Source organism: Chiroxiphia lanceolata, chromosome 26, assembly GCF_009829145.1.
Source record: "Chiroxiphia lanceolata isolate bChiLan1 chromosome 26, bChiLan1.pri, whole genome shotgun sequence".
NCBI classification, from domain to species: Eukaryota; Metazoa; Chordata; class Aves; order Passeriformes; family Pipridae; genus Chiroxiphia; species Chiroxiphia lanceolata.
The window spans coordinates 1,819,079-1,847,039 of NC_045662.1; the positions used below are offsets into that span (position 1 = coordinate 1,819,079).

The 27,961-nt window shown below is 45.8% G+C and overlaps 1 protein-coding gene across 5 annotated transcripts in view; it reads right to left on the reverse strand.

Annotated features, from left to right (window-relative positions):
- Positions 1-27,961, reverse strand: part of GPATCH8 (G-patch domain containing 8) — a 54,453-nt gene that overhangs the window by 13,710 nt on the left and 12,782 nt on the right. Inside the window, exons 1-7 of one of the 5 annotated variants that reach the window (XM_032711095.1) lie at positions 25,518-25,598; positions 19,705-19,722; positions 17,629-17,701; positions 7,874-7,918; positions 5,856-5,923; positions 5,295-5,381; positions 1,166-1,309 (exon numbers count right to left, since the gene is read on the reverse strand). In XM_032711095.1, the coding sequence (XP_032566986.1) occupies positions 1,166-1,309; positions 5,295-5,381; positions 5,856-5,882 (258 nt within the window). In that variant the 5' untranslated portion in view covers positions 5,883-5,923; positions 7,874-7,918; positions 17,629-17,701; positions 19,705-19,722; positions 25,518-25,598. The other 4 variants (XM_032711094.1, XM_032711093.1, XM_032711092.1 and 1 more) reach the window with 4 other exon arrangements.

The window sequence follows — 27,961 nt, forward strand, 5'->3', positions numbered from 1 at the left end:
CGTCAGTCCCCCATTAGTCACCGAGGGTTTGAACAGGAGTTGACATAATTGTGCTGCATCAGCACACTGAGAATGTGACACAAACAGGTCCTTCCACCTCCTAAATAAACGCAGGTCGTTGCACTCGAGTTTCAGCCAAGCTGATGGAAACCTTCAGGTGAAGTTCACAGCTCTCAGGTGTCAGGACTGTGCCAAAACAGCCCTTTGCCCAACACAAAGTGAATGAAGGCATTTCTGCTCTGAATTCCACTAAACCAAACCTGGTCACAGAAAACTGCCCTGCCACGAGAATTCTTGTTAAGACTCCCTTACAGAATCTACTTGGAATACTCTCACATCCTACATTTAATCCACACACAAAAAAAATCACATTCTAATGCCATATTCCTGTTTTTAAGCCGTTCACTGCTATTTTGCAAGCTCTAGTACCCTGCAGCACATCCTCCACGAGGTATCAGCATTTTAATGATTGTGTTGTTAGAATTTATGACTAGGAACATCAAAACCCTCCTCTGAGCCATTCCAGCTCTGGCTGAGCCCAACACTGCTGTCTGCTGTGCAGTTACATCTCATTTAGCAGCTTAAGTGGTCAAACAGACCAGGCTAACACATGAACTTTTTATTATTTACTGTGCAATGTGAAATACCCTGTGAACACATCCCTACCTTGGGAACAAAGCCAGCTCCACACAGACTCTGAATCCGCCTTCTCCTGAGGGTTACAGGATTTGGGAAGTGCTCCTTTGACACAGCCCATTATTTCCTGGTCTGTTTTCAGTAACTCAACAGAACACAGACTGAAGTACTAAAATACTCACACGTGGTGTATCATCACTCCCCAAAGCTGTACTGTGCTAAAAGTGAACTGGGAGCCATCCATATCCACATGTTCTATTCCCAGTTTAACAGCAGCCCATTCTTGCCCCTGGGTCTCTCAGAACTGGGGCTCCTTGATGCCAATTGTGGATTGGGATTTGGGGTTTCTCTGTTGTTTTGGAATTTTAAAGGCATGGTGGGCATGAAAATCTTACCCAGCAACATAAAACACCTATTCCTGGAGCTATAAGGAAAACAGATACACCAGGGAAATTCCAAGTATTAACCACAGACAAGACCACCACGATGAACGTCAGACTGGTGAACTGTGCTATCAGCACTTGGTTACCTGTTTGTGAGCGTGGTCATAAGAGTTTATGTGGTTGTCAAACTCCTGATGCTTCTGATACTGCTTGTCACAGAGTTCACAGTAGAAGTTTGCTCTGAGGTCTTCCAAAGCCTTGGCAATGGCCTTTTCTTTATCAACATAATCCTAAAATATTAACAAAAAATGCTTCTGTTAAACATCCTGTAAAACAGACTGGAAGATGAAGAGTTAGTCCTTCAAGGAAAAGTAGTGTTTCAGAAAAACTTAGAGTATATTGATGGTTATATTTATTACAGAATCAACTGGATTGGAAAAGACTTCCCAAGATCATCGAGTCCAACCTGTGCCCAATTCCCACCTCATCCCCAGCCCAGAGCACTCAGTGCCACGTCCAGTCCTTCCTTGGACACCTCCAGGGATGAGGACTCCACCACTCCCTGGGCAGCCCCTTCCAGTGCCTGACAGCCCTTTCCAGGAAGAAATTCCTCCTGCTGTCCAACCTGACCTTCCCCTGGCACAGCTGGAGGCCGTTCCCTCTCCTCCTGTCCCTTGTTCCCTGGGACCAGAACCTGACCCCCCTCTGGCTCCCCCCTCCTGTCAGGGGGTTGTAGAGCCAGAAGGTCCCTCCTGAGCCTCCTTTTCTCCAGGCTGAGCCCCCCCAGCTCCCTCAGCTGCTCCTGCTGCTCCAGCCCCTTCCCCAGCTCTGTTCCCTTCCCTGGACACACTCCAGCCCCTCAATGTCTTTCTTATCGTGAGGGGCCCAAAACTGAACCAAGGATTTGAGATTCTTTTCCAGCTTTCCAGCCACTCTTCCCTCACCCTGGAGCACTCCATGGGGTTGTTGTGACCCAAGAGCAGGACCTGGCACTTAGCCTTGCTGAGCCCAGCTTATCAAGCTGAGCAGTCTTTGCAAATTCACAGGTGTGATTCCAGAACTTTGCAATGCCACCGACTCCATTTCTTACACAGAATATTACCTTGTCAGAGCACAGGTATCACTAGAACAGACTTAAAACAAGGCCTCCAGCGCTGACAGGAGAAGGCAGCTCTGCCTCAGGAGAGCCTGTGGGACTGTCTGTGCTCCAAGGAGAGGTTCAAAGCCTTGAGCTCACCCACAAACGCACCAGCAGCGTGTAAGATGCACTTTGTGCACACATCAAACCAAGGAGGATTCCTGCCTTTGGAACAGAACTTCAAATGCTGGTGCTTCCTCCATTTTGAGTGCTAACAGCTGCCTGCTTGATCTTGGTTTGTGTGCCTGAATTCAGGAGGGAGGAATGCAGCTCCAGCTGGGAATCACTGCTCAGACACCAAGGAGCCCAACCCACCCCAGCAGATTCCCTGTCAGTGAAACCTTCCCAGGAGCAACACTGTCCATCAGGCTGAGCCCAGACACAGGGATCACACTGGGCACAGGGAGCTGCATCTGATGAACAGGGGGAAGGAGACCACTTTGAAGGCTGCAGACAGGATTTGTTTCCTTATAATTCAGCAGTTTTGTAGGTGGAAAACCAAACCTGCAGGCAGAGGTGGTGTCTGGATTGGCAACAGTCACATCCTGAGCTCTTTAGCTACAGGTTTTGGGGGGGCACAAGCTCTGGGACTCTGGGGCAGTCCCAGGCCCTCAGGTGGCTGTAGTGGCTGGAAATGCAGGTGCTGGAAGGAGCCTGTGCTGCTCCCCAGCCCTGTCCCCAGGGCACAGCCCCAGCTCAGACACACCTGAGCCCCAGACACAGCAACCTGAGGGCAAAGCAGCCCCTCCCCTGGCCAGGCTGGCTCAGTTACAGCCCCACCAGCAGAATTAATAAAACATCACCACTCTGCACAGCCACTGGGGAAGGTTTACTCTGAGGAGGTGGAAGCTTCTGCACTGCTTCTTACTCAAAACCAGCTGCAAACACTACATCCCAAAGCCCACTGTAGCAGCACATCCCAAACAGCCACTTCCCACAGGCAATTCAACTGGAATAAAAAGAACTATACAAAAAAAATAGCCTAACATTAGAGAAAAAGCACTGAAGGGTTTAAGTGTTTCCATCTTCAATACAAACTTCTCATGGGAAGCTTCCTTGCCCAGCAAGAGGAAGCAGCAAACATTTAAGAGAGATAAACCGTGCAAGATTTTTTTTTTCTTTTTCAGTTCAGATCTTGTTCAAGGCAATATGTTTTATCTCCCAGTTACCACATCAAAACTGCATTAAAAGAACACTACTGAGCATGTTTCATATGATGCAAAATTTATGTAAAAAATTTCAGCACCTGAGGAGGGGGAAAAAAATATCTGAAAAATTCCTGTGCTAATGTTTGGGGTTGTTTTCAATTTAAAGCACTGTTCACCTCCTAAATAAAAGAGATGTATTGCAACTTCCTGCTTCCATCTATTACCAGATGCTCTTGTTAAGAAGAAAAAAGACAAAAAAAAATCAACAAATCTGGAGGTTTGAGCCTGAAGCAGGTCCCCAGGAAGACAAGAAAGGAAAACAGAGCAGCGTGAGATCCACAGAACACTGAGGTTTAACGTTCCTCTGAATCCCAGAACAAGCTTCCTGCACCATGGGTAGGTTTTTTTGAGCAAGCATCCCGTGGCTGAACAATGAAACTCAGCCATTTGAATGATCAGAATCCATACAAAAGGAGGGAATTAAAGAACATTTATGGTTTGCTTCTTGGCTGCAGAGTTATCCCGAATTCCTTTGAGGCTCCCTGAATGGCTAATCAGGATGCACAGTTACATAATGGCCTCCCGTGGAGCAACGCAAAAATAAGGACTGCAGAGATTTTGCACAGATTAATACCAAAATGCAAGGGGTAAGGATGAGGCATGATAATAAAAACCCATTGGAGTTGGGAGAGGCTGCTGCTGCTGCTCCAGAGCTCCTGGAATATGCCCGGGCTGGATAAGGGCAGGAAGAGAAAAAGAGTCTCAGAGCAACACAAATTCAGCTGCATTTGAAAAGAGAATTGCAAACCCCAAGAACTTCAGAATCCTGGAATGGACTTTAAAACCAAGGACCTTAAAAGCATCCACTTCCACCCTCTACTATGGGCAGGGACATCTTCCACTATCCCACAAGCCCTGTCCAACCCGGCCTTGAACAATTCCAGGCACGGGGAATTCACAGCCCTTATGGGCACCCAAAAACCTGCAGTTCACTGACTGAGCAAGTCAAGGGCTCAAAAAAAAAAAAAAGAAGAAATGAGGCTATAAATTTTTGTAGCTGAACAAACTGCCTGCAGAATTAACTGTTCAGCTGGGGAAATGGAATTTTAGATTTGCCAAGGTTATGTTTAATTTTAATGGAATTGAAACTACTCTTCCATTATTTCTCAAAGAAATAAAATTTATGCAACTCTGACACTTCATTTGGATGTCTCAGGCTCTTCCTCAACGCTGGTACTTCCCCAGTCTCAGGACAACTGAAGAAGCAGGTTTTCCTAAAACCTGATGGGCTGGGAAGAGGACGAGTGGATTAAAGGACCAGCAAAGACCAGGTCCCCACAGAGAACCTGGTTACAGCTAATCCAAGAATGCTCCAGCACGTCACACTCAACTCCAACACCACAGCTCATTTTTATCAGCCTCTGGCTTACAAAATAACCCTTCAAGTTTTGTAAACCCCATGGAAATACAGAATCATTATTTTTTTTTTTAATGTTGGCAGAGCAATTCTTCCAAAGAACTACAGCCCATCGATTTCTCCAAGCTGGAGCCGTTTCCTACCCTTCCAAATTAAGCAGGATTTATGCAATAATGCACTACTCCCAAGACAACACCTCCTCTCTCCCAGCCCCTCTGCAGGTTTTGCACCAACAACGTGGCAGGTCCACTAGAAAAATCTGGCAGCCCTGGGCACAGGGGAAGAAATGTCCTGCTCACCATAAAACTGGTTTTTTTTTCAGAACAGCAGCAAAGCACACAGAGAAAAGCCCTGCTGGTGTCCTGGAGCTCTTCAGCAGCTAAACAAACACCAAGGTTAATGCCAGGAAGTGAATAACCAGTTTGTTAAAATATAAATCATCTCAACAATGATAGAACCCAATAACACTTAATTCCTGCCACCAACACTGCAGCCTAAGGAGAAGAAATCAGAACAAATCTTTTCCCAGCCAGCCCACGGACACTCTGATGTTGATGCCCCCCTTTCTGTACCTTGTATTTCTGCCTCAGCTCCTCGGTGTCTTCCTTCTCCACCTCCAGCACTCGCCTCCGCTCTGTGGCATCCTCGGCATAGTCAAGCTTTTTTTTAAAAAAAAAAAAAAAAAAAAAAGATAAGAGATGCAATTTGTCCCATAAATACTTTGCACTCCCACTGCCAGAATGCACAGCTTAAAAACCATGAGATTTGAAACAGAACCTCTGCATGCTGTGCTTCGTTTTCTCTGTGCAAAACGGGTCATTAACGCACATGAGGTGCAGGGTCCTGTCCATGCCAATGGCAACCTCAGCTTTGGCGGGGGAGAAAATCACAGAGCTCAGGGATTTTGGGGAGCATCCAGACCCCAGAACTCAGGTCCCCGTGGATAAACAGAGAGGAGAAGCGTTTGAGAAGTGTTTTTTTGAGGAGAAGTGTTTTCTTACTGTGTCGATTTAAGAGCAAGTTGTTCTGCAGCTTTGATGCCAAATTCTCACTTGGAAATTTTTTCATTTTGCCTTCCCCACCCGTTCCCAAGAGCCATGCAGGGCTGAGGGGGTGGGTGGAGGGGACCTTACCTCCATCTCCATGCGGCCCATGCCCATGACATCATACTTGACGACGATAGGGATGGGATCTGTCCTCCCTGGAAGAGGAACACACAGAGGGGCATCAGGAGCAGCCCGGCACCGCAGCTCGGGTACACATTGGGTTTGGGTGGTTAGAGATCTTGCCTTGGAGTGCAGAGACCAGAAAGCTACAGTGAACCAAACACGAGCCATTCTCACAGCTTACAGCCAAACCTGCACCCCCAGCACTCACAAAGGGCTTTTCTCAACAAGAACTGGCCACGTAAAATGTTCTTGTGGTTCATGTTCCCCCGTGTCCCTCACGGCTTCCACATGGGGCCAGACGTGCTCCTCATCCTCCCACAGGAGGGAAGAGGCTGTTAAACACATTTTGTTGCTCTAGCTCATGAATAATCACTTAGGACTTCCCTGTAAAGGGTGTGGAAGCCTCCCTCCCACCAGCTTTTGTCCCTCCCCAGGAGCAAGGAATGCCCAACTTCCTTCAGCCATGGCCAGGTGGGTGACACCTGCCCCCCAGGAGATGCTCTGGCACTCCTGTGTCACCTGTAAGCTGTGAAAAGGACTAGTTGCGAAGAAAATTGACTTTGAACTAATCAAACTATGCTGGAGATTTTTTTTTATTTTTCTTTAAAAAAAAAAAAAACAAACATATCTTTAATCCACTCATAACCAGCCAAACAAAGCAAAATGGGGCAGACAAGCACTTTACTACCACAGCTTTTTTTTTTTTTATTATTTTAAATTATTATTATTATGTTTGATTTTTACATCACAACTGGCACTGTTGGTTGTGATGTAACCCACTGAACAAAGTACTTACCTTCTCCGGTGCATACCTTTAGTGAAAAAACAGAATGTTTACTTCCCTTATTATTGCTCTTGTTTGGTGTAAACAACTGTTTTGTTATACACACATACACAGGTATTATACCTTTGGGCTAAAAGATCCACAGGTTTGAATCGTGCCAAAAAGATTCCATGTGCAAAAGGTCCAAGTCTTTAAAAATGCCTCAGAAAACCTGGTGAGGTGGGAACTCTTTGCCAGCATCAGCTCTAATTCCTGCCAAAGCCACAGCCCCAGAGGGGCTTTTGAACCTTAAAGTACAGAGGCATGGTTTTTATTCAGAAATAAGTCAAATAAATCCATTTAATTAGTTGCTCTATGGATTTGCTGATACACCCAGGAATTTGACAGGCAGGTATCCATCAGGTCCAAAACCAGCGACCATGTTGATCCAAAACACTTTGGATTGAGCCTTGTTTTGGGTACCAAGGTTTGTCAGGGTTTCTCTCATGCCCAATGGTATAATACAGTAAGCAGTGACTGCAATTTTTAGCAAAAGGACCAAATCAAAGACAGGTTATAAAAATGACTTCCTAAGTGCAATATCACTTTCATAACGTCTCAGCCAGGGATTTACTGGTAAGTGGTGAACCCAAATGGAATGGCTGGCACCAGGTGCCAACAATTTATTATTTAAATTGTTTTTCCAAGCTTTTTTTGGTTTGGTTTTATTTTTGTTTGGTTGTTTGGTTGTTTGGTTGTTTGTTTCTTTGTTTCTCCAGCAATGGACATCCTTGGATGCAGCCTCATTGCCCTGGTAAACCCCTGTGTACAAACAATGCATCAGTACTTTTGCCTTCTAAGGCAGTCAAAGTTTTGGTGTTTTTTTGTTTTGTTTTGTTTTTTAATTCAAAAATCTATTTGGAAATTGCAGTAGCAAGTGCTAGTGCCCATCGTGTTGGGGGGAGAAAAAAAAAATCAAGTTTGGACAGTATTAGAAATTTATGTTTAAACTGATTTTGGCAGTTCTAACACAAACAGAAACATCCCTTCTTAGCAATACCCTTTAATGAACAAGGATCAGACAAGTGTGCATAAAGAAAGGAAAGGAAAGGAAAATGAAAGACCAAGCAGAAGGATGATGGCTACAACAGAGAAAGTAAGCCTAACATTGGTGCACTGATGACAAAAGGAGTAATTCAGTCTGAAAATAAAAAATTACCACTGCTAAGTTTACCATCACCACAACAAGTCCAGGATCATAACGCTGTAAAAAAGAAACACCATTTGTTAGGCAGAAACCATGAGGGGCAGAAAATAGGCCGTTTGGCAGGGAGGATGGGTTAAAAAAAATTCAAACCAACAGGAGGTTTCTTGCTCACCCCTCCACCCCACGACCGTGCTCTGGGAACACTCGGAGCGGCTCCTTTTGGGTGTTTTGGGAGAGGCCGAGCTCCTGGTGACAGCCCCGTCCCAGAGGGGCACGAGGCACATGGAATCAGGCAGTTTAAAAAGGAAACAAACTGGGATCTTAAGGAATTGTGAATGTTCTGTGCCCAAAGGAGCTCTGGTTGCAGGTGAGAGGAGGATATTCCATGCGAAAAGCGATGCCTTCGTTTTTAACTGAATCATCCTTTCCTTACAAATGAGACACCATGGGGTGACATCCAGGGGACAAGCACCATGTCCAAACATGGCACAGCAGCAGTGCCAACCCCACACTGACCCCCTGGATCTGGCACCGCTCTGTGTCCAAGGAAAGCCACGGTGGAAGAGGGACAGGGACATGCTCAGGGCCACCTCTCACCCTCCTGGCTGCCAGAGGGAACATGGACAGCAGCCAAAGGGGGAAATGGGACTTTTTCCTTTAGCTCTTTAAGCTCTCCTTTGAAAGAACTTCCTCAAGAAAATTTATCCTACTGCTGGGCATGCCAACAGGGTCTTTCCCAGCACGTAAATGTGGCTCTTGGACGCCAGGGGCCTCCCAGGTTTGGGGTTCCTGCTGACTTGGGTACATCAACACACTCTGAAGGGAAAATAAGCTTTCAAGAAAAGCCCAGAATTCCCACATTTCCTGCCACACCACAGGGCTGCAATCAATGCCACACGGACACCTAATCCCCCATGGGATAAATCCTGCAGAACACACAGTTGTGTCCCAGCCCCCTGCACCCCAAAACATTGATCTTCTTTCTGGAGCAGGTCACAGACTCCTTCACAGACTGGTCACTGTGCACAGACCCCAAACCAGAGAGGGTTATTGCATAAAACACTTCCACACACAGGGAAAACCTCTGGGGAAAGGACAGAGCAGGAACCTCCAGAGGGATGAGAAAAACAAAGAGCTCACACAAGAGTCGCACCTTAGAAAATCCAATCTCAAAGTAAATTAGGTTTGTAATGATTCCCTGGATTCAGAAATGAAATGAGACTCCCAAACTGAGCAGCTGTGTCTCCTTTTGCTTTCCTCTTCCCCAGGAAAAGGGGAAACCTTCCTCCCAGCTTGTGAAAAATTGCTCAGTCCCAAACAGACCCCAAGAACAACCCCCTTCCCAGAGCCCTGCAGGGGCAGGGAGCACCTGCCCGGGCAGGCTTCTCAAAATTCCCACCTTTTTCATTCCACAAAGTGATTGGATATGAGCAAATACTTCACCCTCAGTGCTACAAATTAATAAATCTTGGGAAAAGAGTTAATCCTAACGCTGCAGGGATGTGGTGTCAGACACAAGTCCCACTGCACACAGAGGACTGTGGGTTCAGGGCCACACTCTGGCTCTGGACATGGGCTGGATGCTGCTCTTTGGAATGGGAATGCTGGACCTCCCACCTGAGACCACCCAGAAACACCAGCACTGTCAATATCAGCACACATTTCATCTTGGTTTTAAACAGTCAAAACAGAAAAGAATTTTCATTGACAATCTGCAGATTCAGGAGAACTCCTCCCTCCAGCAGCAGCAGCATGGGGAACAGAATTCTAGAAATGTTTGAGTTGGAAGGGACCTTAAAAACCACCCCGTGCCACCCCCTGCCATGGACAGGGACACCTTCCATCAGCCCAGGTTGCTCCAAGTCCCATCCAGCCTGGCCTTGGACACTTCCAGGGATCCAGGGGCAGCCACAGCTTCTCTGGGCAACCTGTGCCAGGGCCTCCCCACCCTCACAGGGAACAATTTCTTCCCAATATCTAATGTAACTTCATCCTTTTTTTTTAGTTTAAAACCTCTACCCTTGTCCTATCATAACAGATAAGTTTCTCTGTTAAACAGACATTCAGAAATAACAGGATGTTCCCACTAAAAAGAAGATGAATCCCCAAAATTGTTCACATAATTCAGTCAAACCTCTTTCAGTGCATCCCTCATGCACAGTGTGGAAGCACCACTGAGATAAGAGAACAGCCTGAATCCTGCCTGCTGTGTCAACATCTTCATAGAAATTCCCCCCAGGTACAAGCTTTGTGGGATTTAATCCTAGAGGACTGATTGATATCACACTCTTCACTGGAGGAGAATTTCACAATCTAAGCATCTCCAGAGGACACAGACAACAGACAGAGGGACGTGGTCTCGTTGGGCACAGAGGATTTCTCCTTGTTCCTTATCTTTATGCTATAATCAAAACCACAACAAGACACAACCTTCCAGGGGGTTTTAATTGCTCCTGGAAAGGGACTGATACAGTGGAAAGACAGCTTTGTGCAGGCAGCACAGGGCAGTTTTAGGATCACATCACTGGGTTTGCTCTGGTGGGTAAGGGCTGGTTTGTTCAGTCACCACAAACCCCACTGCAGGCTCCGGAAGGGCAACAGGAACCTGGAGTCAGAGATCAACACCAGGAATGGATCCATACATTCTGGGCCCTCACCTTCAGCTACACTGTCTGAGAAGTGTGAGATAGGGACGAGTTTCATTTTCAAAGACGAGGATTTTCCAAGCTCTCAACACTCCTGGGTCTGTTTTGATGCAGCCGGGGGGGTTTGGGCTCTTCTCACAGGGAACAAGTGACAGGATAAGAGGAAACAGCCCCAAGCTGTGCCCAGGGGAGGTTTAGGTTGGGTATCAGGGGAAATTTCTTCACTGAAAGGGTTGTAAAGCATTGGAACAGACTGCTCAGGGTAGTGGTGGAATCATCATCCCTGGAGGGATTTAAAAGCTGTGTGGATGTGGCACTTGGGGACATGGGTTAGTGGCAGCCTTGGTAGTGCTGGGTTCCCTGTGAGTCTGTGACAGCCCAAGAGCTCTCACACTGGAAATTCAAACTCCTCATTCAGTGCATCAATAAGAGAGAGGGGAGAAAATCCCCTCAATTTTCACTGGTGCACAAGCCTGGGGTGCTCAGCACTGGCTAAAAATGACACCACATTATCAAACTCATTCCAACTGCTGCGAGAAGCAAAGAACAAACAAGGGCAACCTTTAATCCTGGTGTCCTTTGGGAATTAGATTTGTGAGCTCATCCTGTTTGTGTCAGATTTCTGGAAGGGGTCAAAACAATCAAGAGATTCAAACAAAGTCTGAAGTGTCCATCATCCTCAGTGACAAACATCGAGTCCCAGAGAAGAGAAAGTGTTTTCCAACAACACAAAAACTGCCCTGTGAATTTAATCCTTACTAAGCAGGGGAGAAAAGAGGAGAGAAAGACAAGTTGTAAACACCCCAATCACATGGAAAACTTCCAATGGGAGCTCCAAACTTCTGAGACACACAAGAGAAGGCACATAGTGGACTCTGGGACAAAAAACATCCCTAATTCAAATACTGAGCAACGGATTGAAGAAAAACACAGAGGATGTTGGAGCAAGAACACAATTCTGGGATGATTTAGACCAGAAATTAGAGATAAGAGTTGCTGTCTGTATTTTCTCAATAAGTGGAGAGGGCTGAAGGGTCTGGGCTGATCTGAGGCTGTGCTGCAGGAGTGAGGCAGGTTGTGCATGGTCACAACCACTCCCCCCACTCATCTCTCACAGTTTAATAAAACTGCTTTGCCATTACCCAGCACAAAGGGCCATAAAGGCTCGTTCTAAGCCAAGAGAAGGTCGTGTGTCACAATAACACGTGTCACTGAAAGCACAAGGATTTCACTGGCTACACCCACTCAAACAACCCATAAACTCACCACCTGCAATCAAAGGAAGGATCTTGCACATTCAAAAGCAGACAAGGGGCAACTGCTTCCCCCAGAGGACACTGAGGCATTAAGCAAACCTCCCTTTAGGTCTGTGGTGCCATGGGTTTTGACAGAGCAATGAAGATGGGCGTGATGATAGCAGCTTTCAAAGCCACAGCACCCAGGTTTTTCAAGCTCACTCACAGGAAAATACCACTCTTACAACCACTGCAATGATTTATGTTGCAAAAACAAGCATGGAAATGTTCACCCATGCCAGATTTGAGGTTCCTGGGAGGACATGTTAAGATACAAGAAGATAAGACTGTATTCAGAGCTATTCCTTGGGTAGGGCTGCCAAGCCCTTCCACACCTCATGAATAAAGGCACTGTTCGATATTTTTTCTGCCTCTTCTGTATTTTCTTGTATTTATTACAAAGCTCCAGAACCCAGAAAGAAACCTAACACCCCTCAGATGCTCATTGTTCCATGTTCACAGGCCTGACACACATCCACCGTCTGCTTCCCGGGATCAGAGGATCCAACAAATGGGAAGCACATTAACACCCGAGTCGGGGCCATTTGGCGAGCGGTGACAGCACCAGGATCCCAGCCTTGCAATTCAAACCCCGAGCTCTTTTCTCCAAGCTGCAGCTGCCAAGGGATCACATTTGTGACTGATCTCAGTTGCCTGAGTGGTCAAAGCTCTGTTTATTGCTCCCCACAGGCTGAGGAACCTGGAAGCAGCAAACACAGCGTGTGGTGCCCGCGGCCACCTGGCACAGGCTTGGAAAGGGACCCGGAGCGCCCTGTCACGGATGAGGATCCCCCAGGGCTGCCAGGGAGCAGATATTTCCTGCCTGAGCCATGGGATCACTGCTTCACCTGCAGCTCTCTGCTCTCTGCAGCTCCCAGCACTTGTCAGACGCTTCTGCTCTTTCACTGTGCTCATCCCTTGGACCAGGAGGGAATGTTTTCCCTTGTCTGAACAGATTTAGTGAAGAATGTGCCAAGGAAGAACTGCACCACAGTGATACTGGAGGGGGGGAGAGCTGACTATATTTATCAGCAGAGAATTTGCAAGTCAGAGCAGAAATCCACTTGTGTGTTGTGGGTTTTTTTTAACTGAAAATCATGCAACAAAAATACAGTTTGATGGAGGAACTGAATTTTGGCATTTTCTAACAGATTTGATAAGCTGTCTTTGCTACCTACCACAAAAGGATAAACTAAACCCGAAACACTTGTAACTGAGGCTCCCTGTGTCACTGGTACACTTAATACAATCAGTTTGCAGCACACCTTGATCAACAGGAACAGCACTGCCCTGATAATCTCTGCAGGGTTACTGCTTTCAGCCTGACTGGAAGGGGACAAGGGTGCAGGAAGGGTTCCCAGCTCCACATGGCTCAGAGAGCTCCCAAGACACAGCCCTGCCCTCTCCTCCCAGCATTACATCAGCAGAGCTGCTCCCCGGGAAGATCCAACCCCTTCCGGAACAGTTATGCTGAAACAACGCCAAAATTTTACTAAAAACACAAGCAAACACGGAGGGAGGTATTACTGAACAGGAAAAGGAATCACAGAAGGCATTTCTTTAGGACCAAAGGCTGCAGGGAAAGCTGCTGCCACCACAAGGACCTGCCCCTGAAGGGATGTCCCTTCTCCAAACACAACCACCTGCTGCTCCTGTTTCCTGAGCACTGCAGACAACCCCAGGCCCAGCACCACCCACCCTCCAACTCAACATTTCCATCATACTCAAGTGCTGAATGAGCTGCCTCAGTCCCTGAGGGACAAACTATCCCAGAGGTTTTAAGGCCCAGTTCCAGTTCTACACTAAATCCCCACGTTACCTGAGTTATTTGATTCACAACAGAAACACTGAAGAGCAGCCCAGCCATGACAAAACCTTTTCATCTGTTGCCACTGCAAAATACCAGATTGTGATTCACCTCTCAGAAATACCACAAAAGATCAGGATAATCTCAGCCTTGGGAATACTGTGGGAATGTGAATTAAATCAATGCTTTTAAATCCATCAAATTAATACAGGACACAGTTTTTGCTATAGGGAAACTTAACTGCTTCCTGTAGAGGTGCTGGAGCTGTTTTTAAAGGAGCTGCAGTGAGGCAAGAACACTTCCTTAAGAGAGAACTTTAAAGAGGTAAATCTACAAAAGTGTGTTGAACAATTACAGTTATTAAAACTGGCTAAGGACGAGCTGGACCTGAACTCCAAAGCTGGGCAATCCTTCCTCTGAGTCCCTTCCACATGGTCAGTAAACATCAAACCTTCCCACTGCCCTCTCTGAACTCCTCAAACCCTCCCCAACCCCTGCTATGACCAAGGAAACAGCAGGGTAACCTATTCAGCTTCCCCACATCTAATTAAATGAGATTAAACTACTAGTTTTAGTCTTCCAGACATATCTCTCAAATACTATTACCTCATATTAAACATAGAAGTCCAAAAGAAAAAAAAAATCCAGAAGTTTTCAGCACAATTATTTTTTTTTAAACAAGACTTGTCAAAAAAAATTGACAGGGAAAAGCTGAAGAGCTTATAAAAATATTTTCAACTGTGTGATTCAAATTATACCACTTCTGCACGTCAGTCTCATGGCTTTTCATAATACTCCTTTAATATATTGGGAAATACTCATTCCAAGAGAAATCATTAGAGTATTTGAATTCAGATTTCACTCAGCCCTCTCATTCCCCTTCCGACTTATGTAACTCCTGATTTATTCACAATCCTCGGGCTCATTTAGCACAGGACTTCACACGAAGGTCAGCCAGTGTTTTTAACCACATCTCTTCTAGTTTCATTTTACCAGCAAACCACAAAATTCTGGATTATCAACTCCACGTGTTCCCCCAAAGATAAAACAGCTACAGTCACCATTTTCTCACTTGTCACAGCACAACCATCACATGTCTCTATGGAAAAGTGGCTCCCCAAGCCACACTTCCCAAAATAAAAAAGATCCCTGTCAACTGGCAACCCCCTCTTCTGCTTTTTCACATTCAGTGCCTGTTAGCGAGTTGAAGCACCATTTCCAAATATAACACAAGTTGTTTGTGGGGAAAAACAACATGAAAAACATCAGGAGGAGAGATGAGCAGAGGAATGACTCTGCTGAATTCGTTATGAGCATGTCTGAACCAGGATCCAGCACTGGTGTGGTCACAGTTGACAGCACTCCCTGCCTGATGCTCCACTCAGCACATCTCCAATTAAATAAAAGATGCAGATGTTTCTTTCTTCCCCAAGTGGCTCAGCTCTTCTCCTTAACAAGAGTTACACCACAAGGCAGCTGCTCCAGTGGGTACAGAACGACTCTGCTTCTGGAATTTTGCTGAGAATGAGCCACTCTGTACCACAACAGCACATTTTTACCACCAGCAATTGGCAAGTGTGAATTTTAGGCTGTTCCAGATCCCACCCAGAGGCAGCTCAGCACCCTCACCACAGGATTCCATCCACAGTGGGAAGTTAGGATGAAGGAAGCCATCCCAGGGGACAGTCCTGCAGTGGGAAGTTCTTGTTGGACAACACCACAACAGCCTGACTACAGGAAACAAACGTTTCTGACTGGCAAGTGTAACGTGGGATAACTTTGGGATTCACAGAACTAAACAGGGAGCCCCAGTTCAGATAAACATCTAGAACCAAAAGTGACATAACAAAACCCAGAAAATTCATCCACTTCCCTTTTAATTAAAGTGCATGGACAAAAGATGAATGCAATATGAATTGTATTTATGTAATCTCAGAAGTTTTGAGGGTCTGATGCAAGGGCTCCACATCCACAGCTCAGGGCTTCTGATTCTGCTGCACCTCCTCACTACAGGCTAATTCAGATTCTAGGCTCAAGCACAGCATGAACCAAGAAGAATTAACAGCATAAACACTCCTACATCTCTTTAGAAACCTCTCCTGGTCTTTTCTCAGCAAGGCAGTGTGGAAGAGGGGAAGAACTTTTGTTCTGCTCCCCCATTCTCAGCACACATCAAGTGACTTCGCTCTTCAAACTCCACGAATAAGATTAAAACTGGATGCAAATGTTTCCTTCCTGACATTTTGTATTTGGATTTTTGGGACAAGTCATGCAAAAAGGTCACTGGATAATGAAATAAATGCTCCCAACACGATCCTCACCAATGCCACAGGCTCTGGCTGCTCAGAACTCAGGGAGAAAAGCTGGAGCAGCAGCACCCCTCCATATCCTCTGCTGCCCAGGACATGGGCTGGAGAAGCTGGATAGGGCACTGCTCCCCTTCCAGAAGGTCAAAGGTACAATGAAATTCCTGCCCATGTTCCAAAGCCTACGTTAGGGAGGTTTCAGCACTGAACTGGGTTTAACTGGATGGGTTATTTTTACTCCTGTGCTCCTATTAACATGCAGGAGGAGCAGGACAGCCCTCCCAGCCCATCCCCACGACTTGGCTGTAGCTCCCAGACAGGTCAAATCACCAGAGCTTCAATAATACGTGAGTAAGAAACGTGGAACAGCTTCAGTGCCGTGAAAGGCACAGTGGGAACATCTAAATGGGGACAAGTATCAAAGTGCAAATTCCTGCTGGGCCCTTGGGACACGGTGACACCACCACGGGCAGCCCTGGTGTGCTTGTTCCTGGGACAAGGTGACACCACCGCCCTCCTGCCCCAACTCCAGACCTCCAGTCCCATCATCTGTGTTCAATCCATCACGTCAGTGCCAGCAGCACCTTGGGAACAGGCCCCTGGGCTGTGCTTTGGGATCCACCTGTGGCTGGGATAAGGCTTTACCTTGGTTCAAGTCTCTGTGTTTCCACACTGGTGACACACGGAGCAACAGGGCACCCAAAAGAGAAAGCACACCCAGTTACATCCCAGGAGCCAAAGGCCAAGAGGTGACAGCTACAACCCCATCCTGAGGCTTGGCCCCAGCAGGGACATGACAGGACTGCAGTGCCATGCATTAACCAGAGGAATTCCAGGGAAACCCTGTTAGAGGAAGCCAGAAGCATTAACCACCAACACAGTCCTGCCTGAGAGGTTACAGAGCCTCAGTCCAGGGGATTAATGTGCATTCCCAGAGTTTGTTACCTCTCCACAGTCCTCCAACTGCACAGACACACCCATCTCTAACAGGTTCATTCGGGGAATTCCAATTACAAGCCTCCAGGTCTTCAGACTACGAGCATGGGAACATGGGACAGTTACTCTGAGCTTCAAACACTTCCAGAGGTTTCTATAGAAACGGGATTTAGTGTCACAGGAAGAATTTAGGGTCGAGACAGCAAGAGGACAAGGTGTTCTGGTTCAATCAGCACTACAGTGTCCCAAGGAGATGGGCTAAATCCCTGACAAACGTGCTGGGAACAGAAATAAGTGAAACCCGTGACATCCCTGTGGAGAAACCAGGAGTGAGCCTCTCCCATCCATGAGAACCTCTGCCACCACTTCCCATCTTCAGGGGGCCCTTTACTCGCCTTCTAACGGCTTCTGACCCCTGAGAACACACACAGATCACCAAACTACCTCCAATCTTTAATTCTTTTAATCCCAAAGCATCCAGCCAGCAGAGTATCATCCCAGTTTGGAAGCTGCACCACTCCCTGTCAGTGTGTAGGAAGTTACTCCTCCTCCCTCCACAGTGACACTCACACCACACACACACCCCACATCTAACCTGCACCAGCAAGTGAGGCAGCAGCTTCCACTTCCAAACTGCTAAATGTGAAACTTAACAGTGCAATTGTTTGGATATATTAATAATGGAAAGAAAATCTAATCTAGGAACAAAAAGCAGAGATCATTTTGTTAAAGACCAAGGCTGGTGTTGAAGGTTTCAGACACAGGAGACTGGACTTACCCTGCAGTGACTTTCCCAATCCCTGGCCCAGCTTCCACCCATGTTTCTGGAGTAAGCGGTGTCCAATATTATCCTGACAGACAGAACAGAGAAAACAAACCAAAAATATTCCAATAATATATTCTTCGCTTCCCGCTGACATTTAAACATGTGATGAGCAAGAGATCTTTCTACATATATATGCATGCAAAAAAAATGCTACTGAAAAGGCAATAGATGCCCAATAAAAGGGAAAGACAAATGTCAAAAATTGCTGGCTAGAATTTTTCCAGGGGGATGGGTATCAGGGACGGTCACTTTCTGATGGTGTGCTGGGCAACTTTTGTGCATCACGTTTAAAATAAATAAAAAAATAATAGTAATAATAATAAAAAAAAAAGCAATGTGGGAGAAAATAAAGTGTACCAATAAAAATTGACAGTAAAAAGCATAAAATCAAGCTATTTATACAATCATATCCATCACCTAGACAGCACCACTTAAGATTTTTTTGGTAAAGAAAATCTACAATGTGTTTAGTCATTTTGTTTGTGTGTCAGGCTTTTATAATACTGAGTAAGTTGTAAGTGCAAGACTGCCCCACCACTAGAAACCAAAACACAATCAGAGCAAAATCCAGGCTAGACTTGATTGGGTTTTTTTTATATATGTGTATATATATATAAACTAGCATGCAGCCAATATTAAACTGAAAAAACAGTGAGGTTAGTAAAACAAAAAAATAAAATCAATTAAATAAAATGAGCTCAAGCACAGACTGGGTGATGCATTTCACATGTAAACTAACAAAAATACTAAGATGTTAGAATGAAACAGGCCTAGCAATAAGTTAACAGCAAGGAACCATTAGTGCATGTAGGGGAAACAATAAGCATAATGTCTCATCTTCCTAAACAAAAAAGCTATTTTGGAATAAGTGGAAAAGTACTGACACAGCAATTAAGTGTCAGTCTTTGGAAATCGGGCTGAGCAAGGCTCAGGGTGGAAATTGTTGTGTTTTTCTGCAAGGTTTGTGCCCCCAGACAAAGACCAGAGCACTCAGGGCACCCTCCAACCATCTGAGCTGACAGCTCTGCCCTTGGTGACCAGTTTACCCAGTTAGAAGCAGTGACCAACTGCCAACTCAGCAAAGGAGGACTCTGGGCTGGGACCACGTTCACCTCCTAATCATCAAAAATAAAAAAGGCACTTGTTGGTTATTAATTCTCATAAGGCAAACAACTTGAGATATACAGAAATATCCTGAACTATAACAGGATCCATAACACTGAGGGTACATGGAACCTTAAAAAAGAATTTTATATATATATATATATATGCTGAAGGTTTCTTTAATTAAATAACCAAGTCATCAACAGAAACCAGAGTACCAGTGGTTTTGTCACTCCACAGGGTTTGCAGAACTTTGGTGAATCAGCTTGAAAGGCACAACCTTTCTAAAGATATTGGCTGCATGGATATATTTTTCCTCAAAAAGATGTTATCAAGGATAAATTCTGGAATTTTTCCTGATATCCCAGTGAAGCACTGTCTGTCTGTATTTCTCAAGGAAATGTCTTTCCCATGGTACTGGCTCTCCCCCAGGACATAATTAGGGCTCTGGGGGGGGGGGGAAATTTGAACCAGGAGAAGTAAAGGAATGTCTTGGGATAAAAGCAATAAACCAAGATGGAATCCCACCAACAAACATCACGGAGAGGACTAGGACTGTCTGTCTGTTGGGAAGAGGAGGAAAACTTACCTGCAGGCACACCTGCCCTGAGCACAGAGTGCCCAGTCCTGGAGCTCGAGGGGCTGGGACAAGGCACTAATTGTCCTACCCTGACAAAGGATCTTTGAATCCCTCTGTGCTGACAAAAATGGCTGCGATTCCCAAAAAAAAAACCCAAAACTAAAACAAAACAAATAAAAAAAAATTAAATAAATCCAAAGGACAAGGAGTACTTTGCATCTTGGCCAAGTGGAGATGAGACATTGTGCTGACTGTGTGTTATGAATGCACTAAAATAAAGACAGATGAAGCAGAACGCTATTCCAAAAGCAGTGCAAGTGGAGTGAAAGCATTTCCATACGAACCTGGCTTTAAAAACTGGGCTGTCAAAAGAACAGTTAAATGTAACACAAAGTAAGAAACTGTCCAATCACTAATGGTAGGTTTTTTTTTTTCTTTTGCTTTGTTTTCAATTCACTGCTTGCAAGTAATGTATTTATTAAAGAAGAGTGAAAGCATAAAATAAATTCAACAAGTCAAGACCAGCTGGGAGATTCAAGAGCGGTGTGTTGTGACTGACACAGTGAAGGGGGAAACAAATGTTAAAGGGAAAAAGAAAAATTTAGAAGGGTTATACACATTAGCACCACTTTTACAGAACCACTCAAGAGGATGGTCGCGAGTTGTTTGACATAAATTGGAATTATGCCTGAACATTGTCCTGTCTCAGTTCCCAGGAAGGGGGTGGTTTTCCCAGCCCAATTTTTTCCATTTGTTTGTTTACACAGTGGAGTTAATTTTAAATCCTGATGAATTGAAATGGAGCATCTTCTGTTTCGCTGAAAAGGGAGGACAACTCCAGTAATTTAATATTAATATTTGAGCTGGGACCTGGTCATTAGTCTGCTCATTTCCAGCCACGTTCAGTCTCCTCCCTCCTTTTCCAATGGCTCTCCCAGCCCTCTGACAGAGGCAGACTGACAGAACTGCCCTTCAGTGCAAATGCTGCCCTAAAAATGAAATGACTGAAGGCCAGGCTTGCTGGGGCCAGTCTGCAGAGCCTGGGGAGTAGCCAGGGGTACTGGGACCAAAATTTGACACGGAGCAGCGAATGCTGCAACAGCCAGCAGCTTTTTTCATTTAAACTGCATTTTTAAGTGACAGTTCTGTAAAAGTACAGCCTCTTTCACATAGAAAAGATGATTTTTTTCACAGAAAACTTCCTGTCTGTGTCAAAGGCTGTCATTCCTTTTGAACAGACTATCCTCAGCTGCAGCAGTTTTCCTACAGAAGAGCTGCACTGATGCACAGAAATGCCACAGCCGAGGAGGGCTGGCACGAGTCTCCTCACTTTCTTCCTCTGCCATCCTGGAGCTCCCTGTGTTACAGCCACAATAAAATTTACTGAGGCAGCCAAAACAGGTGTCCCAATAGGTGTTTGAGTGAGCAAGGGGGCTCTCCTGTACCATCCAAGGGGGTGGGCACCCAGTCGTGGGGGCTGTGGGTGCTCCATGCAGGGAGAGCAGCTCTGGGTGGAACAACTCACACCCCCCAGCATTATCTCACCCCTCTGGAGCTGATCACCAGTGATCATTTCTATTTACAGATGGAGAACTCAGCATTAATGACAGAGCATAACTTTTCCAAAGGGTATAGGAAATGCAAGGTCTTGACTGCACGAAACCCTCATGGAGCTGGGGAAAAACCCCATCCCAAGTGAGAGGCTCCACCAGCTCAAACTGGGCTCCTCAGTTCCCCATCCTGTGTCCTCACAAGATGCCCTTGGTTGCTTTCCACAGGGATCAGTGATTCCTAAGTGGGATATCCCCAGTAGAAATTTCTGACAAAGGTTCTGGCCAACAGGAAAAGAAATTGCTTCAAATCCAAACATCTGTCGACTGCAAAGGTTTTGGGTGATGCCTGTGGGGTGATGCTGCGTTACGGATAAACCACAGCACTCGTTTTGCCTGACAGGTTTTCCATGAGATCCCCAGGGATTGTATCCCCACTGCCCATCCCAGCACGGGCAGGAACCATTCGTCTCTTGAGTGGATTGTAAGCTGTGCTCACTGTGTATGGAGGAATCTATAAGCAAGGATCGGATGCTACTGGGTGAACCCATGCAAACAAGAGGTTGAAAAGATTCCCAAAACAAAACCTAGAGCTCACTACAGATGACACAATGAAGACCAGAGAGAAAAGCCAAATAGTAATGCTACACCATTCAGCTTCCAGAAGCACATTATTTATAGCGCTGTCCACATATGGCTGCTGCTAAATGTCAAATCAGCAGCCTCATCAAATGACACTTTGGAACTAGTGGAGTCCACAGATCCGTACAGATTTCCAGTGCGACACAGCCCGGCCCCGGCTCGGCCAGGCTCCAACAGCCCGTGGTGTCAGACACCACCGACTGCAGCCTGGGACGTGGGGAGCTCAGGGACCTCCTCTGTGCCCCAGCAGCATTAGAGAGAGGGGAAAGGACATTTGTTAGTCAGGACAAGGACAAACTAACAAGCTCCAGGGTGAGTGGGGGTTCCTAGTGTGGCCTCCAACCTGCAGCGGTGCCGGCGTGGGTGGAGCCCTGACACTGCCTGCACGGGGACGGGGCTGCTCCGGGGGGCTCTAGGGGGGTCCCAGTGCTGCCTCCTACTCCATCTGCACTGCTGGGACGAGGCAAACCAGGAATTCACAGCAAAGAGATTCGATAAAAAGTAGAGATAAGGAATTAACGTGAAGAAAATCTGGATTCTGTTCAAGCTGCAATACTTTGTGACTTCCCGTTCGGGTACCTGAACTCAGTGCACTCAAAATACTTCAGAACAAACACATGCAGCTTCTGGGATCTAAAAAAAGGGTGAAGTGCTCTGATTTTTCAAGGACATCAGACAGCAGTGGTTGCACTGACGTGAACAGCCAGTGTAAGTGCAGCATCTTTCAAACCACAACAAGAAAAAACGTTACTTGGGGGGGGAAATTATCAGTATTTGCAGCTCTGAAGAGTCCATTGATATGAAATATTTTCTTCAATTTAGTAATGGAAAATAGCTGGCACTCGTTCAGGTCCATCCCTAGCTCCTGGCAGCTCTGTTTTCCATAAATGTACTCTGGTCAGAGTCGCATGTTTCAGTCCAGACATCTTTGGCCTAAACTCGCTGTACACAGCAGGATTTCCACAGGAACAAAAACACCAGTAGGCTAATTGAGGACACGTTTCAACATTGTAATGATCTGTAGACTCCCAAAACCTATTTTTCCAGCCACCTTTGAGTTGCATGCTGTAGCAGTACAGTCAGCACCTCTCAACAGATAATGCTGCAGAGATGGATCTCACGTCAGCCGGGAATGTCGCTCGGACACGGTACGGGAAACCCTCCACCCCAGGATCTCCAGCCCAGCTCCCCGTGGGCTTTGGAGCATTTCCACGTCACTAACATGTGGGAAGCTGTATATAAGAGAATATATTTAATCCACCCTTCAGTCTGTACTTCTAACTGGGGAGTGCTTTGATCTGCTGTGGCTATAAACACAGGATGGTTCATCATCCAAACTGTTTCCACGCTGTGAAGCAGAGGCTCACTCATGACTCTGAGCAGATTCCTTGGAAAAGGCCAGTTGGATTGCTAACAGAGAACTGGTAAACGATTATCAACCAATTTGTTAATATTGAAATATTATTGAAATAATATTTAGATGTGTGGTAGTTTCAAAATATAGACTCGCCCTTACTCCTTCCCTCTCAATTTCAGCTCTGGGTGAGCAAACAGCTTAAAATACAAGAAAAAAAAATTATTAAAAAGCAGAATGAACATTCCTTTCCTGGTGAAAAATCTTGCAGGAGAAGTGCCCCACTGAACCCTGTCAAGAAAACTGTTCCTTCTGTTAATGTGTGTAATCTGTCAATTCAAAAAGCACATTGGTCATTAATAGTGTGGAAGGAAAAATCACCTCCACAAGTGCCAGGAAACTTGACACTCCCCAGATGGAGAGTTTCTTTTAAGAATCAACAATGTATTCTGCAAAGATCATGTGAGGATGAACTCCAGAAGTGACCAGGTTGTTCCTGACACTGTCCATGAGGCCAAAAAAACACCCCATGCAGCAACCACAGCTTTGAAATCCTGGGACAAGGACATTGGCACAGCTGCCCAGGGCAGGGTGGAGTCACCATCCCTGGAAGTGTTCAAAAAACGCCTGGATGTGGCATTTGGGGACATGGGTTAGTGGTGGCCTTGGCAGTGCTGGGGGAATGCTTGGACTCAATGATCTTAGAGGGTTTTTCCAATCTTAATGACTCTGTGATTCTCTTATTACAAACAAAAGAAGAGTGAAACAAACTGTATTTTGAAGAAAAATTTGAGGTTTTAACTCCTCCTCCTCCCAAAACAAGACAATCTCTTGTACTCTTTACCCAACTGTTTTCAAATATAACCATTAGGCTGAACTGTACCTACCAAAAAGTTGTAAAGATTAATAATGTCCTGACATTTGGATGGTGAGAGAGATATATATGAATAAAATATTACAGTCATAATTTAATTTAATTTTGCTGCTGCAGTTCAACATTAATCAAACTGCACAAAGCATTACTCCTACAGATGATGTGAAGTGCACTGTGAGCCCACATGCCCTCACTGCTGGGCCCAGGCTACCTGGCTCGTGGTTTAGGCATCATTCCCTTTGGAACACCAGAGATGTGATCTGTGACCCCTTCTATTCCTCTCTTTGGGAAAACACTTTTGGAAATCAGGTAACCAGTCTGGTCTGCAAGGCAGCATTTGAATATTCCGAAATTCTAATTTCCGACGTGGCCCAGAGTAGGCCACCAACAAGTACTTCCCATTACATTTACATCAGGAATCCAGCTTGGCATTTTAATTAAAATCACCAGGTAAGTTTGAAGCATTCAGGAGAGCTTTGGGTAGGAATTCCCATCTCTGCAGCATTATCTCATGCGTCATCACTTACTGCCATGCCTAAATCTAGCATCATGCCAGCACATTAAGACAGTAGGTACTATATGCAGTGTTCACTGGACCAGAAGAACAGAAATAAGAAGGGGGAAAGGAAACCCTAGAGAAGAAATTAAAAAAGGCAGACCGTGCAATACAAACCAGATCATGGCTGCTTAGCTAATATGGGCCAACTGCTGCGGAAGAAAAACGTCGAACACCCCAAGTTGTGTAAATTTTTTTGGTAAACATCTAAACACGCACACAAACACACACAACACCGACCTACACACCAACGAGAAATAGAGACTGAGCTGCTGCTAACACTTAGTGCCTCCTGAGTGCTGACTACGGGGTAGAAACTTTCATTATTTAGCGGGGGAAAGAAACACTCGACAAGTAATTTCTTAACAAAAGTCTGGGCTGGGCTTAATCAGAACGCTGCTAAGTGTCCCTGGATTAGTCACTGCAAGTTTTCTTGTTTCTGCAAGAAACTGAAACTGAAACTCAGTGTGCTAAACTTGGGTCCATTTTAGGCTGAACGAGCTCAGTTTAGGCTGAACGAGCTACTGTGCCTAAAACCAGCAGAAGGGGCTTTGCAAAGAGCAAAAGAGTCAAAAAGCTCCTTTTTTTTTTTAGCTCCAAAAAGCTTAAAAAGGTAAAACTAAATAAAACTTAATTCTTCCCCGTCTTATGGGGGGAAATATATTCCACACCTAATTAAAGGTAAAGCAACTTTACAGAAAGGCTCAGGGCAGTTTCAGCTCTGTGGGGAAGGACTGCTGGACTAACACTGATCCCTCTCTCCATGTTCCAGGTGTCATTCTAACACTTTTACACACCAGTAGTTTTCCAAAAATATAAACTAAAAAGGAGCAAAATACATTTAACTACACTATTCCATCAGGTTTGCATATGAATTAAACTGATTCTTCAAAGAAAAGTATAAAAACAAAATAAATACCTACGAATGAATGTATTATTTTAATTAAGTCCTGAAATATCACGTCGAGCTCAAATTTAAACTCACCTATGGTTTTAGAACTACTTCAAGATTAAATCCCAGGCCCACTTAAGCTCAGCATGCAATTTACCACCAAAAATTAACCCTGACTGCCACCAAGGTGCCCACTCCTCTGAGATTTGACTGCATTCACATCAAGTACCATCCGATCACGGCCCAGTTCCGGGTGGGATGGGGGTGCTGATAAGTGGGGGGGTCTTACCGATTCAATAGGCTTGTCTAGAGATGCCTGTTCTATCTCCAGGTGCCCCTCTTCATACTGATCAAAGTGATTGCCCTGCAAGAGAAAACAAGGGTCAGCTCCCACAGCACAGCACACACTGCCAACAGTTTCGTTTGGGGAGTCAGGTTTGGCTACAGTGATATATTTTATATAATTCTGCTAAAAAGTAAACTTGTTAAATGCAAGCTCAACTCAGTGTATCAGCTATAAGGACAAAAAAAACCCCTAAAAATAAGTCAACTTGCTGATAATCATAAATTGTAGAAGTTGGCAAAACATCATACATTTACACTGACAATGCTTCTGGGTTTTTTTTCCTTAAGAAAGTCTGTGAAAACACTGAGCATGAGCAGCAGTGCCAGCCTGGAAACCACACAGGACAAGAAGCAGCAGGAATTGACCCTCCCACCACTACAAAGGGTTTTTGCAAGGCTTTCCCAGCAGCAGGAAATCCAAACTGCTCCAGGGATACATGTGATTTCACACACCTTAAATCAACTAAACCCCACAGTGGTACCAAAGGAAACCTGTCCCTGTGCCCACAGTGCTTGTCCATGGTTTGGAACAGCCCTTCCCACAAATTTAGGTGGCTGCACAGTGATCTGGCAGTGATCTGTCCATGGGAGTGATCCTCCAGCACAGTCTTAGTTTTGATCTCAAACAACCTCCTCCCCCACCAGCTGACCACCAAATGGCAAAATTGGATCTTCCCACTTTTTTGGCTGGACAATGAGCATACAGGATTCCTGAGCTGGGAAGGCAATGGCAGCCCTGTCCTCCAGGATGACTGATGGTGTTGGAACACACCAGGGAAGGGCCATTTCAGGAAAAACAAACATCTCCACTGCAGCTCTGCCATAGCTTTCGAGGTTTCTGAAGTCTCAAATTCCTGAGATTGCAAACATGGTGAACCATTTTTGGCTGTTCAACAGGTCCATGATGTAACAAATCCACATGAGCACAGACCTGGAAAGGGAAAACTCGGACTTCCTAGCTATAAACCCAGAAGGAAAGAGGAGAGATTCCTGCAGCTGGGATGAGCCCAAAAGCCACTGAAGGGAGTTGTTTCAGCAGGCTCCTTACATTCCCAGGCTCTGCTCAGCACCACAGGAACCCCAGGAGGTGCCAATCCTTGGCTGTCACCCTCCACTCCTCCCCCAGGCCCCCCAGTGCCATTGGAGCCTCCAGCTGCTCCATGCACTCCAAAACCCTGGCAGGTTTTATTTGCATCCCAGCTCCACAATCACTTGGAGGAGGAACACACACACCACTGCCAAGAGAAACATGTTGTCACCCTCCTCCTTTCTACCAGCACTAACTTTTCCTTCTGCAGGAATTTTAATGGAAGCCAGCACGTCAAAGAGCAAACTGCTGTTAACGCACCGACAGCTGGAATATCACAAGCCTCCCAAAATCCTCTGGAAGGAGCGTTTGCATCCAGCAATGCAAATCTGCAAGAGACCATCCTGACTGAAACCTGGTGCCAAGAGAACATGCTTTGATGCTGGTGCCCCAACTTCCAGCCCATCCATCATCTGGAGTCCCCGGTGGTAATTCATCCCGGCCACGCTCTGCTCCCAGGCGGCATCTTTCCCACGGCCTCTCCAGAGCAAATTTGGGGCTTAATCTGCAGGCAGAAATCCACTCCCAGCTTGCTTTTTTTTTGTTTTGGACAGCCTTCAAGGAACAAGCTGAAGGCAAACTTACCATGCACGAGCAGTGGCTGGGCTGCTTTAAAAAGCCAAAAACCCCCGGGGTGTGGATGGACAGACTGTGCGTGGCAGTGCTCGGGAGTCCGGGAGCCCAGCACGGAGCAGACACCACAAAACCTGCCCCAATGGCCCAGGGACACGGCCCAGACTCCCAAAAAACAGCGCCCAAGAGAACAAGAGCAGCCAGGAGTGCACATGCTGCTTACACTGGCAACAACACATAGCTAAACTTCATGTATTTAAAAATTAAACCCATGTAACATCAATTAACACTTGAAACCCTCTCAGCACAAAGCAGACACCTCCTTTCACTCGCTGCCTGCAGGTAGCTCAGAACACGTCACTAAATTACCTGGAACAGGCGAAATATTCCTGCCCACTCCCTGGCTCCTGCAGAGCACTGCCTGCCAAGACACTGAGAGCTGTTTTCACCAAGGCAAGGGTCAACCCCAGTTCGAGAGCAGCAGGTCTGGCTGCTCTGAGGCTTCACTACTTGCTTTCTCAGTGCTTAAAACAACATCTCCTCCCAGAAACTGTGCAAAAGGCTGAGCACTCCCTGTGCCACGGCCCGGGCAATGAGAGAGCAAATAAACCATTCTCCCCAAGCTCTGGTGATCCCACCACTACCCACTCCATATATTTTGGGGGTTATTTTACATATTTATATTTTTGGGGAGTTTATTATCTACTTGTTCCTGGTAACAAGTAGGG